The following is a 19,963-nucleotide window of genomic DNA, read 5'->3' as shown; positions in this document are numbered from 1 at the left end:
ACACGTATCTATCACAAATATAACTAGATCCAAGTAATTACCTCACTTACTCAAGGACTTCAAAGAAAAGTAGAGACTTTCTTGGCTCAAAACTTGAAATCCCTTCAATCTTGTTCTTGATTCAAAGTAGTAATAGTTTAGGCGCAATTTTTTATGGGATCTAAGTATAGAAGTGATTTGTGAAGCTTGAAAATGGCCTTCAATGGTGGTAGTGAGAGAAAAGAGTGAGAGGGAGAGAGATAAGAGTGGGGGGCGAAAATGAGGATAGGGAGGAGAGAGAGTTGTTTTGTTTTTTTATCACTAATCTTGCTCCCTAAGCTAAATGCTCATTTAATGCTCATTAAAGCCCACTTAGCCACTTGTTTGCAAAATATTCCATGCTTGATAAATGTATTATTGATGCTTTAATAATGTAGTAAAGTGTAGGGAAAGCTACTTAGGGAAATCATGTACTAATTAAAAATAAATATAACACTTAGGCACTAAAAAATTCACTTCGCACTTATCTTAGAAAATAAATTCCAAGAAATTCCATTAGAAAAATTATAAAATAAATAGTAACATTACTATTCGCCAATTAAAACAATCATAACATTACTACTTCCGATTAAAAATAATCTCGTTCGTTACAATTTTTAAAATTAATCTCGGGTGCTAATATGCTCAGGAAAATCGGAAATCACTCAATCAAAATCACACATGTATCAAGTAGGTCACATAGCAGTCAATCAAATAATCTCATCAAAACATATCATCGCAATCAGTTAAAATCTAACGTTACTTTACTCGCCTCCCGAATCTGACTCTATTTCTCTAGCGATTCATTACTCACTCACCCCGACTCTATTTCTAATCAGGCATCATCATAAAACTTAATAAAATAAACAGTCACGAAGATAGTTATGCTTTCTCAATTGGTAACAGAAACTATAATCTCTTCTCGATTCAATCAGTATCTCTATCTAAACTCATCCTATAAATATAACTCACTTAATAGGTCCATCATCGGACTTCTAGAATACTTGCATCTAAATCTACTGAGAAAACTCTATCCTATCCGCTATAACCTCTCAATAGAAAGCTATAGAGAGTAAAATAGGGGTTATGAATAAAACTTCAAGCCCAATAAATTGTCTTCGATAATAATGTATTCATTTCGTAGACTAGATTATCTGTATTAACAACATTTTTGAACTCGTATTGGCTTAAAGCCCCTTAGTTTGAACATTTCATTATGCCAGCTAACGATAAATCACCTTATCATTGCATTTTTTGTTCGTTAAATATTGCATAAAAGTTCAACATAATTTTTTGTTGTAATTGAAAACTTATAAAAGTTCAACACAATTTGAATGAACTTATTATATATTTATAATGAACTTTTTGAAAAATTAGATGGTCTACCAATCTTTTTAAGGAACGAAATTCTTTATTAAGAACCGTTATATTTGTTCCTTAATTATGGGTTTGTTCCTTAGATTTAGGAACCGAACAAACAATGAATAATATATAAATAATTTTTCTAACAAAGTAAACAAATATAGAGGATAAATGTAATATATGCAGGGCGTTTACTTTGAAAGATTAGCCTTGATAAATAAAAATAATTCCTTATTTACTTTGATGAATTACAACTTTAAAATATCTCAAGACCCTTGATTATCTATATTATTCAAGCTAGTTTTCCTTGATTCTTATCCCATAGAAAAGGTAGGATTAGAGATATCCTACTCTTAAAGATAAAAATACTCAATCATGCACAATAAACGCCTCTTATCTTAATGATTTAATGGGAGCTTTCCATGGACATGGATGGGTGGAAAGGGCGAACAAGCTGTGATAAAGAGAAACTTCAATGTTTTAAAAAAATTCCTCAAACAAAAACTTGATTGCATATCACTCACGCCATGTATGAGGTTGTGGAATAAGTGGGAGACCATCGGTTACAATATCCCCTAATTGAAAATTAATTAACTTTGTAAACGAAATAAATTAGAGGAACAACTAATGAATCATAATATATACAATGTCAAGTTTTACAAGCTACCTACTTTGATGATTTCAGCACAGACATTTTTGTAAACTGCTTCCTTTGATAATAACTAAATCACCTTTTCCCAAGTAATGAATCGAGAAGAGCAGCTTCCTCTTCCTGCAAATACGAAAAATGGAATGATAGTAAGGTTTAATAACACGAATCAATCAATGAGATTTTCACACATACCACTAAAGCATTGAATTCGGTCTCCTCATCTATGGCGCTAATAATAGCAGGGTCATCCAAGAGTTCCTGTTTAAGCAAAGCAAGGTCTCATTTGCGACTCAAGATCTTTGAAACCAAGAAGGAATGCACAGAAAGCAAACATAACATGTAATATATTTTAACATCTTAAGCTTCATATTGAAAATTTTGGCCACTAGATGTTATCAGCGATGAGCAAGATGTTAACTACCTGGAACTCAAGCATATATTTAGAACAGTATCAACGATGCTTTTTTGAATAGGTGGGCCACAAATAGTTATTCGTTGCTTCTAGCATCATGTAAACTTTATGGCACAATGGCCACATAAAATAGACAAATGATGAAAGATACAATTAAAAAAAAAAAAAAAAACACTTACGTCATCAGCTATTTGTAATACACCATTTTTATCCTGCAACAACAGAGAGACAGAAAAGTTACTTTTAAGTAGATGTCATCATATTTTAAAGTACAAACTTCAGATGCAAGAACAAAATACTTCACCTTCACTGCAACAAACAGAAGCGGGTCAGAAGGTGTATAAATCATATAGTGAGAACCATCCTGCATGAAGAAGATATACAAGACCATAAGAAACATTAATGGGCATTAGAATATTCAAGAAAGAGTTATTTGTTGATCTCCTGGTGTAGTGTTTCTGTTTAAATGTCCATTGAAATCGTTCTTAGCTTCTTTAACTTTTTAACACTCTTAGTTTGTCTTTCCTTGTAACTGTTACTCAAGGATAAAAGAAAAATGTCTTCCCAAACATCACAAGTTAATAGCTTTTGTGCAAGACTAATGCTTGGATTTGTTTTGGGTGGGTGGGGTTAAGTGGTCTGGGAGGAGTTCAGGAAAGAAGTAGAACAAGTGATCTGTTAAATATGATATACGTTAGGCTCTGTTTATGATTTACACATCCAGTAGTCTCGAGATGGTGGAGTGCAACAGATTCTCTCATCCATGAAAACATTAATTCTTAACTATAGATAAGGTTATGTTATCTGTTTAATTGTAGCATGATCAATGTCGTACCAGATGGAAGCATGCAATCTCAACGCCTTCAGTTGGTAAACCATCCACATCTTCACCATTGTCTGCACAAAACCCAAAGCTTCTCAAAGACAAGTAAAAACTTAACCATCAGATGGACTATTAGTAGGTTTCTTCAGACATAGTGAGAACTTAACCATCTAATACAAAGATACTGATAATTTTTATTTTCTAATAAATTCATTTCGTAACCAAGTTCTAAAATCACAAAAATTAACAAGCTTCAGAAATAACTGGAAAAGTCAACTGTTTGTGGTGAAATCAAAATGAACAAAGTACTACAGCTGGACACGGATCACTTGAAGATTCAGAGAAAAAGATGTACCTATGTGAAATTCAAATATGTCTTCTTCTGTATAGCAAAAACCACCTCGTGCTGTATAACAGAATCTGATGCAGCAGATTAGTCATAATATAGAAAGAGTTAACCAAAAGTATTATATTTAGTCATAACACATAGTATGTGTAAAATGGTAAAATATGGAGACACGGGAGAGGAGAAGAATAGTTTATTATGTTCAGTGTATAAAATACAAGAGAACCCCCACATATATATTGGGAAAACTAGGGCTACAAGATAAAAAAGGAAACATATACTAAGGCTGCGTTTACTTTGATGGATAAATTTATCCATGAAAAAAGATGGATAACAAAAATTTATGCCTTTAAATGTCTCCTTTCTTTTCCAATATTTGACACAAAAGCATTTTTCCTTCCTTATTTTCACTTCAAGGATGGATAATATTGTCCCTCCATAAAATGTGGGAAAAGAAATGATGAACTTCTCTTTTGTGTAAAATGTGGGAAAAGAAATGAGACATTTAAAGGCATAAATTTTTGTTGTCCATCATTTTCCATGGATAAATTATCTATCAAAGTAAATGCAGCCTAAATACTAAATATTCTACAACAGTGTGTAATAAAGAGAAGACTTCAACTAAATTTGTGCTGAAAAAAATGACTAAAGGTATATCTTACCCACTGTGTACAAGATGCATGTGTATTTTGGCAAGGGCATAAGCTGCAGTGGGGAGGATAGCCTCAATTTCTTCATCACCAACCTATAAAGCACAGGAGTTAAAAGATTTCAATACATGTAAAACAAAAGAAGAGGAATGAGGGAATTTCATTAATATAGATCAGAAAATAAGCTTCTACTATTTGATACCACAAACGAGCACATTTTACAATTCTTTAGGTGCAAGAAAGTTCTACTATTAATTTATGTTACAATCTTAATTAACTATAATTACAATTAGGGGTTAAGTAGGATTTAATTAGAGTTTATTAATTATTCTTAATTATTTCTTAAGTTGGGTTTGGTAATCTAAAATTAGGGTTATTAATCCATAATTAGGATTTGGTAATTAGTTGATTAAACTCCATTAAACATTAATTTAATAATTTAAAAAAATAGTGCCGCTATAAACATAGACAGGTCATAATGAAAATTACAATTACCACCCAAGAAAATGAACGCAAAAAAGCAAAGGGAATCTCAGTGAGTTATATGATCGTTGATCGATGACTTACAGCAGTCCACCCTTCAACATTGACACTCTTCAAAATCTGAACAGGCCTGCAAAGAGTTCAATAACTAACATTATTCTATAAGAGAGAAGCAGATCAGACAAAAGCACCCACAGCATGACTTACGTATCAACTGGGCAGAGCAGCATGCATTCATCTCCCCGTGAATTTCTAAATACTCGCCTTATAACACATTCCAGGGGAAAGTTATTGGTAGAATCAACCTGTCAGTGACTTCTTAGTTGTTAAAATCATAGAAAATATAATGAACATTGGTACAATTTCCTAAGAGCTTAATATAAAGCACAAAAAGTATGTATGAGTAACAAGGAAAAGGGCTTGAGCAATCTTAATTAGGAAGAACTACCTAGCCATTTTGTGTGCGTGTGCTAGCCAAGCAGTAGAGGGGTTAATGCTTAAGGCCAAATGTCTTGGGTTCGAGTTCACAGTGGCGTAGCCTTTAAATTTCTTTATTTGTTAATCTATCAAAAAAACACAACCTCCTAGCCATTTTAACCTACTTCTGACAACCACATTCCAGTATCCACTTTGCTCCAAACCAATTTAAACCATATAGAATTCTAACAAACATATTATAATGAGCACTGCAAAGATATTAACTGACCGTATCCCACAGTTTGAAACTTTTCATGATTTAGGATCTTTATCCAAAAGACCAAGGACATGTGAGAGAACAAAGGCTGGAAGACTAAAGCACATCAGATGAAATGGGATAAATCAGTAAATCTTATGTGATACAAAGATGTCTACAAGATTGATAGTGTTCCAAGATTCGTTTCAACCAGCGAAGCTTTATGGCTCCAAATGGTTAGGAAATATAGGAGAAATGTATAGCTAAAGATGAATGTCTAAGAAAATATGACTCAAGGAAGAGGTGCGAGTGATTTATATATGGTCCCCAAAATGGATAAGTTTTGAGAAAGATAGATAACTAACATGGTTTGTTCATCTGCAGACAAAAACAGCTTCTGGGGCACAGAAGGAACATATTATAGATCTTGCACAGAAGAAACCATGATATTTGTCATTTAAACTGAATCATGTGGTGTAATTGAAAGGAAGCAATACATGAACTACAAAATCCAAAATAATACCTGCTGTAACTCAAATTCATGCCAAGACAAATTTTAAATGAGGAAATACTGTATATCTTACCCATCTTTTGTCAAACATACACCCATACACCATTAAAGTTTTCACAAAAAAAAAAAAAAAAAAAAAACCCACCAATCTTTACCACAATTAGCCAATTGGAAAACAAAGAAATATCATGAGTTCCTTGCTAACACCACTTGAAAGACGATCAAGCAACGAAAGCTCTCTAAATCCTTAGGTTCTGAATGCATGCAATGTTGACCAGCAGAAAAATGATATATCATCACTTACTGTGAAAGTCAAGATTCTTCATCTTTAGTAAGAGATTAAAAACTCAAATTCTGTATCTCTGAGATCAATACTTGATGCATTTACACTCAGCTTACTCCCTATCTTTCGGATTAAAAAATCCTCATGCAACTAAACACCCCAAATTATAAACCTAAATCCTAAAAGCAAATTCATCCCTTCTCCTAGGTCAAAACTAACGAATACTGACAAGCAATCATAAAGAAGGATGGCTTGCACATGAACAATCTTATTTAAATTCCCAATAGATCAACAATAACAGAAAAATCAAAAATAGAAATAAAATCTTACGATAGTAGCAATGCGTTTGTTGGAAGCCATTAGAACTCTCCCTTGCTCATCCAACACGAATCCGGCAGGCGGGTTCGGCAGAGGCAGTGCCGAGTACGGCGACTGAGCTGATTCTGACGGTGACTCCATCACCTCCACTCCACCACCACCACCACTCTTCTCAATCTCGAAGCCATCTCCAACCAGTTTCTTACTACTACTCTTACTACTCGGATTCCTTTTCTTCTTCGTCGTCGTCGGTGGCGGCGCACCGCCGCTCTTCTGCTGCTTCGCCGCTGCGTAGCAACGTAGCAAACCGTGTGTGCAAGCAAAGTTTGCGTTTGTTGTGCTAAATTGGGGGAAACCGACAGAGAGACGAGGGAAAATGGTGGAAATTCTCAACGTGTTTGGAGAAGTCGCAGCGGAGGTGGGAAATTTGGGGATGGAGAAGCTCATTGTTTTACGTGTTAAGAGAGAGAGGTATGGGTGCGCCAGTGACAGAGCTCTGATTCTTATCGATGATGCCAGATTTTTATTCTATGCTCTCTCACTTCATTTCACTCTTCATTTTCCAGTCCTTGCTAATTTGAAAATTGTAATGTGGTGCCAAGAAAAATAAAAATTATACTGTGGAGTACTAAATTTTCAAAAATTATTCAATGGACATAATCACGTTGAAATTGTGGTAAAAGTTTTATTTAAATTATACCACCTCTGTTCCCTAAAAATAATCCTAATAAGGGATATTACGAGTTTTAATAAAAATAATTATTGTATTGTGAGTAAATAAAAGGTCTCACTTAAAAAGTATTGTTTATAATGATAATTAATTGTATTGTGAGTAAAGAATAGGGCTCACCATATGATAGATAATTTCCAAATATGAAAAGGTACTACTCCCTCCGTCCCATTAGAGTTTGCTACATTTCCATTTTGGTTGTCCCACTAAAGTTGGCCAGCAAAAATTTAACTTAATTAAAGCCACTAATTAAGTTATTAAGAAAACCCTAATTTAACCTACTTAAATCTATTTCTCCATCATTTGCATCTAACCTAGCCGCCCACTCTCTAAGCTCTCCTTCTTTCTTCTTCTCCGCCGGACGACACCGCCGCCGGCCGTCGGCTCCCGCCCCGCCCCCGACCTTTCTCACCTCTGCTCTCTCTCTCTCTCGTTGTGTGCACGCGCTCTCTTTGCTCTCCCTCTCTGGCCTCTGCGCCCCCGACCTCTCTCGCCTATGCTCTCCCGCTCTCTCTCCGTCGGACGCTTCTATCCTCTCTCTCGTCGGACCGCCGCTTCCCCATCTGAATATGTCGTCGTCTCCGGTGAGCAAGGCAGCAATCGCTTACCTTAGGGTTCCGATTCGCGCGATTTAGGGGTGGCGCGATTTTTATGGATATCCCAAAATTGCAAAAATTGATTATTTTTCGTGGACGGAGGGAGTATTTGATGATCAATAGTCACGAAATCAAATTTAATTTATAATACATTAAAGAAGATTTCTAGTTGTTGTACGATAAAAATACGGCTCTATATTCTAATGCACGATGGTGACTTCATTACCTGCAGAGTAAGATTCCGGACGAAAAATGGAAGAAAACAGTAAAAGTGTGTTCTTTTTTCGTATTGCTTTCTTGCGTAAAGTACAAAGGGAGAGAAAGGAAAATATATATGGAACATGAGATAAAGGGTAAAATAGTAAATTTCTATCTATCACACATTTTTCGTGTTTGACAACGGTCTTTGTACGGGCGACTTCACCAGCCGATAACGGATTTTGTCGTCTTATGCTGATGAGAGAAACGACAGGGATGCAAAGTCCATGCATGGAGATGTCCTTTAAGGTCTCCAGCTCTGTCTTCATATATACCAAGCGGCAAACTCCAGCTCTGCAAGGTCTCCCAGTTCTGGTCTCATGCCTTGTTATATCCAGCCTTGCTACTCTCAGTCGAGAGTGGTTTTCTTTCCAGCCTTGCAAATATCTACCTCTGAGCTTCACCGCACAAAAGGGAATACACGTGTCACGATCTCAACTGCACACATATTTTACTCCTCATCACTAATTATTAAATTATAGGTAGCTTATCTTTATCGGAACACCTATGTGGTCATAATCACGTTTGAAATTTGGCTTCATTACACTAATTTTTAGGTGTTATTCCACTACATTGACGGTCTAATAACGATTAATAACTTGCAATTAAAAATTTATTTTAGTGTAGAATACAGTAAGCTTTGGTTTTATGACAATTTTGTTATCGTTTCAAGTTTAATTTTGACGAAGATCAATTAACGTGATTGTAGCCATAATTAAATAATTTCTCTAAGTTTAAAACATACAAAGACGTCATGCAGATAAATGTTTTAAAACTCCTCAATTTCATGATGTAAGTGTTTTGTTGGACAATCAAGCCACATTATTGAAGAAATCGAAATTTGATAGTAAGACATATCTAGATGCATTGGTTAGAGATATTATTAAGCATGATCTTCCATATAATATGTTGAATATGAAGGGGTTAATGACGTGAATAAGATTATGAATCCTGAATTATCGGGCAAATTTTGCTAGACCTCCCAATGGCCCGGATGAGGCTAGAACGAGTTTGTAAAACTACAGCCTAGTCGAATTGCGTCCCGACCCGACATGGTAAGTCCTATAAGCCCGGAGGGTCGGGTCCGGCTGGCTTGCCCATTTTTGCCACCTATACTTGAGGGTGGGCTTTGAATCTGTGTCATCAAATTTCTCTTTCCAGAATTTCCGCTCTATAAACTTTTTTTTTCTTGATAAACTACCTATCTCTAAAAAAATTTACAGTATAACAAATTTTTTGTCAATAAATTTTCTCACTTAATAATTATCTCTTTTAAACATATTTCTCTAAAAGAATCTCACTACATAAATTTTATTTCTGTAAAATTTCTTACACTAGAATTTTCTTTTTCTAGAAATTTTGATGTCTCTAAAAATTTACTCTTTTTAGAAAATTTATCGTTCTAAAAGTTGGGGAATGTATTGATAATGTATAAAAGATATTGATAGTGAAGAAATGGTCTCATATTTAGACTTGAGAGTATTGATAGCAAAACGAAGGTCCCATATTAAGGGGAAAAATATTAAATTATATGTGGGGTAGTGTACGAAAATAAAAAGAATATATATTTGAGAGACATGCCAAAAAGAAAATAAAGGCATAATTTTAAAGAACGAAGAAAGTATTCAACAAATGTTAGAATGAAGATAGGAATGATGATTCCATTCCCTCATTCATTATATCATACACGGTGGGGTGGTGTAGGGTTAATTATTTTTTATTTTATTTTTTCAACTTTTTTATTTATTTTTTTCTTTTAATTATCTATATTTACTTCATTTTTGTTATTGTTTATTTTAATTAATTTAATATTGAAAATTTTAATCTGTATAAATAAAAATAAAATAAATAAGGGTGAAATATTAAATAGTCCTCTATCATATAACCCCCTAACATCTTTGGATTTTGGGCTATTAGCCCCTCAACATCTTATAAGGAGTGCAAAATCCCCATATTCTTGATGGACACTTTAATTTCGTCCAGTATTTTTTTTTCTACTCCCTTCGTCCCATTATTAATGGCACGTGAGCAACAAGTTCAGCCAATGGAGATGGCTCAGGTTTGGGAGGCTCCGACACCGCATAAAGCCAAGGTGACTGCTTGGAGATGTTTGAGAAATAGATTGGCAACGTGCAATAATCTGCTTAAAAGAAATATACAGATCGACATTGAGGAGAGTTGGTGTAACGCTTGTGTGTCGTGCGAGGAGACGGCAGAACATATGTTTTTACATTGCCCGAAAGCAGAGGCAGTATGGGATCAGATACAGCAATGGCTCGACATCAAAATAGCAAAACCTAGAGGTATTCTACAACACTTCATCTCTTTCATTTCCGAGGGAAAAGGGAAAAAATGCAGGAGATTGCTCAAAGCGCTGTGGGTGGGAACAATTTGGCTGTTATAGAAAAGCATAAATGAAAGTCGTTTTCAGGGCAAGGTATGAGATATTAATAGACTAGCATTGCAAATTAAGAGTAGGCTATGGAGTTGGAATGAGGTGTTCAAAATTGTGGAGTTGGGAGTACCATTCACCTCATGGTGTTCTAAGGGTTTCAAACTCTCCATATTGTTTTAAATTGGCATCTCTGGTGCCATGTTTCTGCTTACTTTAATGGAAGTTTCCTTTTACTGATAAAAAAAAACTATGAATCTTATGCATTGCTCTTCTTATCCCTTAATTGGTAGTTTATATCCATATAATGGGTCTCATTTGAGAAATAAAAAATAAAAAAAATGAAAATATTTGAGTGTCCGTCAAAAATAAGGAGATTATACACTTCTTACGAGATGTTGAGGATTTAATAGCCTAAAATCAAAAAATGGGTAGGTACATATGTTAGAGGGCCAAAATAAAAAATGGAAACATAAATATATTACTCACCATGTCCCATTAAGACACACTTTCTTTATTGGGTTGTCCCATTATTAAAGACACATTTTCTTTTTTGGTTAAAATTAGGAATTGATTAATATTTAATTAAACCACCCCTAATCTTACCTATTAAACCTAGACCCACCCCCAGTCAAATGATCCCCTATCCTACGCCCTTCTCTGCCACCCAAATCCGCTGAACCACCAGCATCGACAGCAGTAGCTCGGCCGCCTCCTTGGCCCCAAACAAATATCAGCTCAGTCGCCTCCTCGGCCGCCACCGTGGACGCCGTATCCCGCGAGGTCTCTCCGCCATTTTTGAGCACAAAATCGATGGCCTCGTTCGCACCGGAGGTCGTCTCCCGCAAAGACTACGACAGCAAGAAGGCCGATGCCTGGTCGTGCCCTTTTTTGGGTTTCATTTTCTGGGTTCTCTTTTTGGTTCGATTTTCTGGGTTTTCTTTTGGGTTTGATTTTGAGTTCTCTTTTGGGCACCACGTTGGCGGTGGTGGCCGGCGGCGATTCCGCCGATAAATGGAATCAAGAATTTGGTGGATCAGTTTTTCCAATAAACGGATTCTCTTTTCAATTCGTGTAAATGCATACAGATAAGGCTAATTTGTTGGATCAGTTTTGTTTTTAAAATTTAATTTAATTAATTTATAAATAATTTATTGAATTTTGAATTTTGTAAATTTTATTTTAAATTTAAAAATAGTAAATACATAAACAAGTGGTACACTAAATACATTTAATTAAATTCACTAAATAAATGGGCCACCACATTTTATTATCAAATCTAACTCTCTTTAATTTTTGTGCCAAAAAAAAATGTATCTTCATTATTGAGACGGAGGGAGCAAAAGGTTATACGATAGTAGAAGATTTATACTTCTCTCAGTAAATAAAACTCATCTCGCGTTTGTTATGGAGAGGTGGCTCTTAAATGGAGACCACCCCTTCGAACCACTCCTCTAGGTGCTCTAATGATATACTCCCTCCGTCCCATTGGGCTTGTCCCATTTGGTTTCGGCACGGTTATTAAGGAGAGTATTAATAGTGTTAAGTGTGTAGATAAAGTAGGAGAGAGAATGTGATAAACTAGGAGAGAGAAAGTGATAAAATAGGAGAGAGAAATTGATAAAGTGATAAAGTAAAAGTGTTAGAGCACTCCCAGCAGATCACCTAAATGCATCACTAACTCTAAATTTAGGCTAAAATAATTGAAAATGAGATAAAAAATGCATCCAGCAGATCCCCTAAATTGGATGGGGCCCACAAAAAATTTTACACCTATCTAAATTCAATCTTAAATTTACACCCACCCTAAATTTATTTTAAGCTTATAATTAATAGGGCCCACACATAATTATTGTTTTTATGTAGAAAATAGGAGATCTGGTGTATGCATTTATAAAATCGAGATTCTAAAATTAAATAGGGAAGCTTTAGGGAGGAATATAGGAGCATAATTTTGAGATTTCTGCTGGGAGTGCTCTTATTTAGACTATCTTTATCAATAATCTACACCAACCCAACTTTTTAATAAAAAAATTATTTCTCTCTCTTTTACATACATAATCTATAATTCAATAACCTTTATGTTTTATCAATAACCCACTACAACCTAATATATATATATATATATTTTTTGCGTATAACCGGCCGGGTAGTTTTCCTTTGTTGGATTTGGTTTTTTGGTTTGTGCTAACGGCGACGGAGTCTAACCGGCCGTGTAGCTTTCCCTGTTTTGGTATTTTGGCGACGGCGTTTCACCAGCCTTTTACCACTGTGTTTTTGTTTGTTTTTCGGGGGAGAGCCGGGACTGTTTGGGAACGATGGTTAGGCCGGAGTTCTGGAAACTTTCTCTTCCGCTCTCTCTCCTTTTTTCTAGACGGGTACTCTTTTTCCTTTTTACGGTTTTTCCCTCTGGGTTTTCCGTAAAAAGGTTTTAATGAGGCCTGACCTTTAGTCGGCTCCTTTTGTGCTTTCAAGGGTTCTTTTTAGGTTTTTTTCTTTCTTTCATTTTTTAATAAAATCGCATTTATATATATATATATATATATATTATTTAATAATCAATTTATTCATCCAATAATAATATGCCACATGTCATAATCATATTTATAAAATTCATTTTGAAGAGGTTGACAAGAGTTGTCAGAAGTTGGTCTGCAGCCCATTTACATAACCGGTCATCAATTTTTATCTTAAATTTTATCTTTTAGTTATAACCGGTCGTCCAAAGTCGTTGATAATTGTAGTCTTATAGAAATGGGACAAGATAGTGGGACAAACAAAAAAGGAATACGGGACAAGATCAAAGGGACAGAGGGAGTAATTTTCTCTAAAAAAAAAAGAAAAAAAAAGAAAGAAAGTTTGGGGCGGTAAGTGAAATATGGAGAGATGCATGGGTCAAAGTAAGAATAAAAGAAAACCCAGCACCCAACCAGCCTCCACCAAGTGGTCTCCCTCACCACTCTAATTCTTCACTTCCAAAATCTCCACACAAAAAACTCTTTGACTGTTTGCCATTCTTCCGATTCCATGCGATTTCTCCACGGGAGTTGTTTGATCTGCACAACACATTAGAAGAAGAAGCCATGGGAAGGCATCTTTCCACCTTTTTGCTGCTTCTCCTCTTCACCAATTCAGTTTTTTCCTGGAAAAAGGACGAGTTCAGAAACTGCAATCAGACCCCATTCTGCAAGCGCGCCCGCTCCCGGAAACCGGGCTCCTGCTCCTTGATCGCGTCCGATGTCTCGATCTCTGACGGCGATCTAGTCGCCAAACTCATCGCCAAGCAGCCTAGTCAAGAGGATTCCGAGAGGCCCGCAAAACCCTTGGTTCTCACAATATCGGCATACCAGGATGGCGTCTTGAGGATGAAGATTGACGAGGACCAAAGCTTAGCCCCGCGCAAGAGATTCGAGGTGCCCGATGTGATTGAGCCCGAGTTCTTGAAGAAGAAGCTATGGCTGCAGAGGTTGAAGGAGGAGAAGAGCGAGAACGGTGTGATTTCTGTGATTTATCTCTCTGAAGGGTATGAAGCTGTGATTAGGCACGAACCATTTGAGATTTTTGTGAGGGAGAGTGGTGAGAATGGGAAAAAGGTGCTGTCTTTGAACTCGAATGGGTTGTTCGATTTCGAGCAGCTGAGGGAGAAAGAGGATGGTGAAGATTGGGAGGAGAGGTTTAGGAGCCACACTGATAAGAGGCCGTATGGGTCGCAGAGCATTAGCTTTGATGTCTCGTTTTATGAGGCGGATTTTGTCTATGGGATTCCTGAACACGCCACTAGTTTAGCCCTAAACCCTACTAGAGGGCCCGGGGTTGAATTCTCTGAGCCTTATAGGCTGTTTAATCTCGATGTTTTTGAGTACGTACATGATTCGCCTTTTGGGCTCTATGGCAGCATTCCTTTCATGATATCACATGGTAGGGTCGCGAGGAAGCTCAGGTTTCTTCTGGCTCAATGCTGCTGAAATGCAGATTGATGTGTTGGGGAGTGGATGGAATGATGAGTTCTCATCGGTGTTGATGCTGCCTTCTGATCAGAAGAGGGTTGATACATTGTGGATGAGTGAGGCTGGTGTAGTGGATGCGTTCTTCTTTGTTGGTCCAGGGCCGAAAGATGTAGTTAGGCAGTATACTAGTGTGACAGGGGCACCGGCATTGCCTCAGTTGTTTGCCATTGCCTACCATCAGTGTAGGTGGAACTATAGGGACGAGGAGGATGTTTTCAACGTTGATGCCAAGTTTGATGAGCATGACATTCCCTACGATGTTTTGTGGCTTGATATTGAACACACAGATGGGAAGAAGTATTTTACATGGGACAGGATGCTGTTCCCTAATCCAGAAGTGATGCAGAAGAAGATAGCTGCAAAAGGTAGACGTATGGTAACTATTGTGGATCCTCACATCAAGAGGGACGAGTCATATTTTATACATAAGGAGGCATCCGAGAAGGGATATTATGTAAGGGACTCAACTGGGAAGGATTTTGATGGATGGTGCTGGCCTGGCTCCTCTTCTTACCTGGATATGTTGAATCCAGAGATTAGGTCCTGGTGGGCTGAAAGATTCTCATACGAGAATTATGTTGGCTCAACACCCTCGTTGTACATCTGGAACGACATGAATGAGCCTTCTGTCTTTAATGGTCCAGAGGTAAGCCAATTGCTCTTGATTTCTTTCTTGATCCTATATCCTTGTAGATTTTACTCTTGATTTCTTGATGCAGCTGGCCATTTGGATTTAATCTATTTGATGTATTGGCTAACTTGTCAAATGACTTTTAGTTTATTCAATTGTTTGGAATATATACATGTTTGTTGCTAAATGAAATCTTGTGTGCTTCCCTTGTACAACATCAATCATATATTGTTCTAGACTGCTGCTTTTCTATGCATATACTCTTTTCATATGCTTAAAACTTGCAACTGAATGTTGGAAGTCTAAATTACATGTTACCCAAGGATTTGTTAGATGATGTGTAAAGAGCATTGTAGGTAGTGAAAATTATGGATAAGAATAGCAAAACTCCACATATTAGGCAGTGCTTTGGCGAAGCTAGAAGACATTCAATTGCATTGGGTCCTCTATTCTCTTAAAGTTGTCAAGCGATCGCTACCGTTTGAAGTATTGGAGAACATGCTTGTAGTGCTAATGCATTTTCGGTGTTCAGAACCTATTTGCTTACTGCTTATGAACTTCTGGTTTTAAAGCACTTACAAGATGTATTCTTGAGTAGGAGTCAAAAGCCAAAATTGTGTTATTGAGACTCGAGAAATGAGTAAGTATAACCAAGGTTCCCACGTCTCGTTATAGAAAGATATGTCACCCTGCCCTTCAAAATGAAGACATGGAACTACATATTAGCTTTGAAAAGGAAATATATTCATGTTGTCAGGAACAGTGTATGCAATGCTTTGGACTGATAATTTGCGTATTATTAGATTTATATATAGCAAGTAGGCCTTTTGGATAACATAAAACAGAAAAATGGACACGAACAATAACTTGAATCTTAGTTTGTTTACTCAGAACCCGCTATTATATTGCTATCAGCCTGTAGCTTGTTTTTTCCTGGATGAAACAAATTAAGCTTGAGATTCCCAGTCTGCTTATTATACTCCCTTTATCCCAACATTATCCTTTTGAGTCATCTCAAAATGGGGTATCTTTTCCTGAACGAGAGATATTTGCCAAAAGTATTCTTTTAGATAATGATGTGATGCCACATACTATCAATGACGACATTTGAAGCTTAAAATGGTTGGAAGATAGGATTATGTAGAAGTGACATTTTCAGCTGTCATCCAGAAAAATTCATAAGGCATCCTGTTAAATAAACGCGATCAGATTTTGCGAGCACAAACTGGTTTTGTTTTGTCAAAATAATTCCTTCTGATGGATTGTTAACCTGGATTCTTCCATTTTTGGTTCCAAAGTGCACATTATTTTTGCTAAGAATATTAAATTTGGCCAATTTATTGTAGCCTTAGAACACCTTAACATTTTTGGAATATCCTCATTTCATCCATAGTGTTCAGCTTTAGCAGAAGGGTGCACTATAATAAGTAACTTATCTAGTGATGGTTAATGTTGTTCTGCTCACCTTTATATAGATGCACAAGTAAAAAGAGTCTAAAGACAAATTCTTTTCAGAAACTAATAACCTAACCATCATCATAAGCAGTTCTAGTGTAATCATTTTGTTATATATGTTAATATTGAATGATCTCCATTTCATGCATTAACATTTATGTTATGAGACCAAGTTCTGGTTACACAGTTTTAGTAAGTGGCTTATGCCTGAGCTGCAAACATCCAACTTTCTGAAGATTTTCCTTGCAATAATTGAAAGTTCCCAAAGCTGTAATGAAATAGCAATAATATAAAAAACTGTATTTTCCTAAAGACTCAAAAAGGCACACTCTCGAGTGCATCTGCCCTAATTAAATCCTAATTGTGAATTTGTGATTAATGAACTAATTAGGGATTAATAAACCATAATAATCCCTAATTTAGTATTAATAATCTGGATGCATGGTGCATCTGGATGCACCACCCCAGTTTTTGTTTTTCCTAAATTTTGAATTTTCAGACTTCAAGTTCTCCAATGACGTGAAAGCTCATTTTCATCACTCATCAGGTTACAATGCCCAGAGATGCATTGCATTACGGAGACGTGGAGCACAGGGAGTTGCATAATGCCTATGGTTACTACTTTCACATGGCTACAGCAAATGGGCTTGTTAAGCGTGGTGATGGAAAAGACAGACCTTTCGTTTTGTCGAGAGCCTTTTTCCCAGGAAGTCAAAGATACGGCGCAGTTTGGACAGGGGATAACACAGCTGACTGGGATCAGTTGCGGGTCTCAGTTCCCATGCTTTTGACTCTTGGTCTTACAGGAATTTCATTCTCTGGTTAGTCGATGAATTATCATAACTTTTGGTACTTAAATCTTTACTCACCACTGATTATGTCTGCTTCACAGGTGCCGATGTTGGAGGATTTTTCGGTAATCCTGATACTGAATTGTTGGTTCGCTGGTATCAGCTGGGTGCCTATTATCCCTTCTTCAGAGCACATGCTCATCACGACACAAAAAGACGTGAACCATGGTTATTTGGGTAAGCCATCCCGCTTTACCTGCAAACTAGTTGCTACTTGAAACAAAAACTGTAATAGTTTTTGTGTTATTTAGTGTTTGATCAAAATCTTTAAATAAAACGATAAACTTTTTTATGTTAATTTCTGTTGAAATTTTGCATCTGCAACCTATGGCAGTTGCTTCTCCTCTCTGTGCAGTGTCTGATGTTGCTTTGGTGATTATGATGGTTCAGGGAACGAAATACGGAACTCATTAAGGAAGCCATCCATGTACGCTACATGTTGCTCCCATACTACTACACATTGTTCAGAGAGGCAAATGCCACTGGTATTCCTGTTATCCGCCCTCTTTGGATGGAATTTCCTACCGATGAAAAGACGTTCAGCAACGATGAGGCTTTCATGGTTGGAAACAGTATCTTGGTGCAAGGGATATACACCGAGGTCCCATTCCTACAAGACTTTTCAACCTTTTTACCCTGTACTGCTGTTCTCTTGCTCTGGTATCACTACTTATATCCTCTTAATGAGATTTGAAATTTTCTACAGCGAGCCAAACACGTTTCCGTGTATCTTCCTGGGGACCAGCCTTGGTATGATATGAAAACTGGAACTGCTTACAAGGGAGGAGTAACTCATAAGTTGGAAGCTTTAGAAGATAGCATACCTTCTTTCCAACGGGCCGGTACCATCATTCCAAGAAAAGACAGATTCCGTCGAAGCTCCACACAAATGGAGAATGATCCTTATACTCTGGTATGTCTTCGAATTCTAGTTACTTCGTATCTTCAAGTTATTTGGAATGCTCTCTCTCTCTCTCTCTCTCACACACACACACACACACACAAACACAAACACAAACTTGCTGGTTTCCGAATGTGCCCTCAGGTAGAGTCCAATAAGTTTCTCAATTGAAGATTATTTTTTTGGTTTCATTGCAAGATTGTAGATATTTTCACTCCCAAAGTAAATCATGCGTGTTACTATGTCCTACATTGGTTCCACATGAAACTGGTTGACCCCCTCTTATATACCATTCCTCACTTTCATGTTGGATATTGTAACAATCCATCCCCCATTAACACCGGACATCCACAGACGGTTCTCACTCTAGGGAGCCTTTGATCGACCCAGGCAGGCTGCATTCCACACTTTCATGCAGAACCGATGTGGGTTATAGTACCAATGCGTGAGCGGCCCATCTTGCTCTGTCGAGTGACAGTTTTGAAACTAATGTCTTTGTTGCTTCATTCTCTTCACGAAAGTAAACTTGAAACTGATTTGTTTTGTGATACATATGCTTCAAATGAATGAGCGGTGTTGCATAACGGGTGTTGCCTCAGAGAACATAAAATGACCATCGATTACTCCATTAGAAGCTTCTCCAAAAACGATGATGCAGGGACATCATAAAAAATTGATCTTCTTGCAGACACTCCTTCCAGTTTAGCCTGATTCTGCATTCTTATAATAGTTGTATGTGGCTGGCACAGGTAATCGCTCTGAATAGTTCCAAAGCTGCTGAAGGGGAGCTCTATGTTGATGACGGGAGGAGCTTCGAGTTCCAGCAAGGTGCCTACATTCATCGTCGTTTCACATTCTCAAAAGGGAAGCTTACTTCTTCCAATATGGCCTCTGCTACAGCCGGCCGCCACAAATTTACCTCCCACTGCACTGTGGAGAGAATCATACTTGTAGGTCTGTCTCCTGACCCCAAAACTGCGCTTGTCGAACCAGGAAATCATAAGGCAGAGGTCAAACGCGGCCCGCTCCTGCTTCGAGGAGGGCCCGGCCCGTCGTCTGTCCTGACTATCCGTAAGCCTAACGTGAACATTGCAGATGATTGGACCATTGCAATTTTGTAACAACTGCATGGAGAGGTGATATATACCATATGCATTAGATTGAGGGCTCTTTTAATTAGGATCGTGCAGTTGATTCGATATTAGAATGATATAGATGTTCAACAGTTTCCTATTTCTTCACTGAATCATACATGGCAAGGTTTGAATGAAAATGATAATTCGGATTTGTGATGATTCTGCAACCAATCCCTACATTTACATGCGATACTAGCTAGATTTGTTCCTTCTCATAATGCAAAATTTATGTTAAACTAAAACATTCCTTTGAAGAGTTAAAGGTTTCGAGTGCTTCAGTTGAGTTGAATGCTTTGAACGCTTGAATTTTCCATAACTTTGCTTTGCTCTGCTCATGACCTGTTTTTATTTATAGACGATTGAAGAAACTATTCATTGACTTCTATTTTTGACAATAGCAAATACTCCCATCGTCCTGCGAAGTTTGAACAGTATTCTTTTTCGGGTTGTCCTGCAAAACTTGAGCACTTTTTTT

At 37.0% G+C, this 19,963-nt stretch overlaps 2 protein-coding genes across 2 annotated transcripts; one reads left to right on the top strand and one right to left on the bottom strand.

Moving 5' to 3' along the window:
• Nucleotides 1-1,992: 1,992 nt before the first annotated feature.
• On the bottom strand, nucleotides 1,993-7,108 carry LOC130989172 (uncharacterized). The gene is made up of 10 exons (XM_057913111.1): nucleotides 6,544-7,108; nucleotides 4,954-5,051; nucleotides 4,831-4,876; nucleotides 4,276-4,358; nucleotides 3,623-3,687; nucleotides 3,280-3,341; nucleotides 2,749-2,808; nucleotides 2,624-2,656; nucleotides 2,225-2,290; nucleotides 1,993-2,152 (listed from the first exon to the last, which is right to left on the bottom strand). Exons 1-10 carry the CDS (start codon nucleotides 6,976-6,978, stop codon nucleotides 2,108-2,110), a joined length of 993 nt encoding a protein of 330 aa, XP_057769094.1. The 5' UTR covers nucleotides 6,979-7,108; the 3' UTR covers nucleotides 1,993-2,107.
• A 6,352-nt stretch (nucleotides 7,109-13,460) lies between these two features.
• On the top strand, nucleotides 13,461-19,639 carry LOC130989171 (probable glucan 1,3-alpha-glucosidase). Its single transcript, XM_057913110.1, is given in 7 exon segments — nucleotides 13,461-14,430; nucleotides 14,432-15,160; nucleotides 17,148-17,421; nucleotides 17,493-17,628; nucleotides 17,842-18,052; nucleotides 18,158-18,364; nucleotides 19,102-19,639. Coding segments are annotated over 7 exon segments (2,769 nt in total). The 5' UTR covers nucleotides 13,461-13,590; the 3' UTR covers nucleotides 19,474-19,639.
• The last annotated feature ends 324 nt before the right edge of the window (nucleotides 19,640-19,963 follow it).

This window comes from Salvia miltiorrhiza, chromosome 6 (genome assembly GCF_028751815.1).
Source record: "Salvia miltiorrhiza cultivar Shanhuang (shh) chromosome 6, IMPLAD_Smil_shh, whole genome shotgun sequence".
Taxonomy (NCBI): Eukaryota; Viridiplantae; Streptophyta; class Magnoliopsida; order Lamiales; family Lamiaceae; genus Salvia; species Salvia miltiorrhiza.
This window is presented reverse-complemented; position numbering and strand designations above follow the sequence as displayed.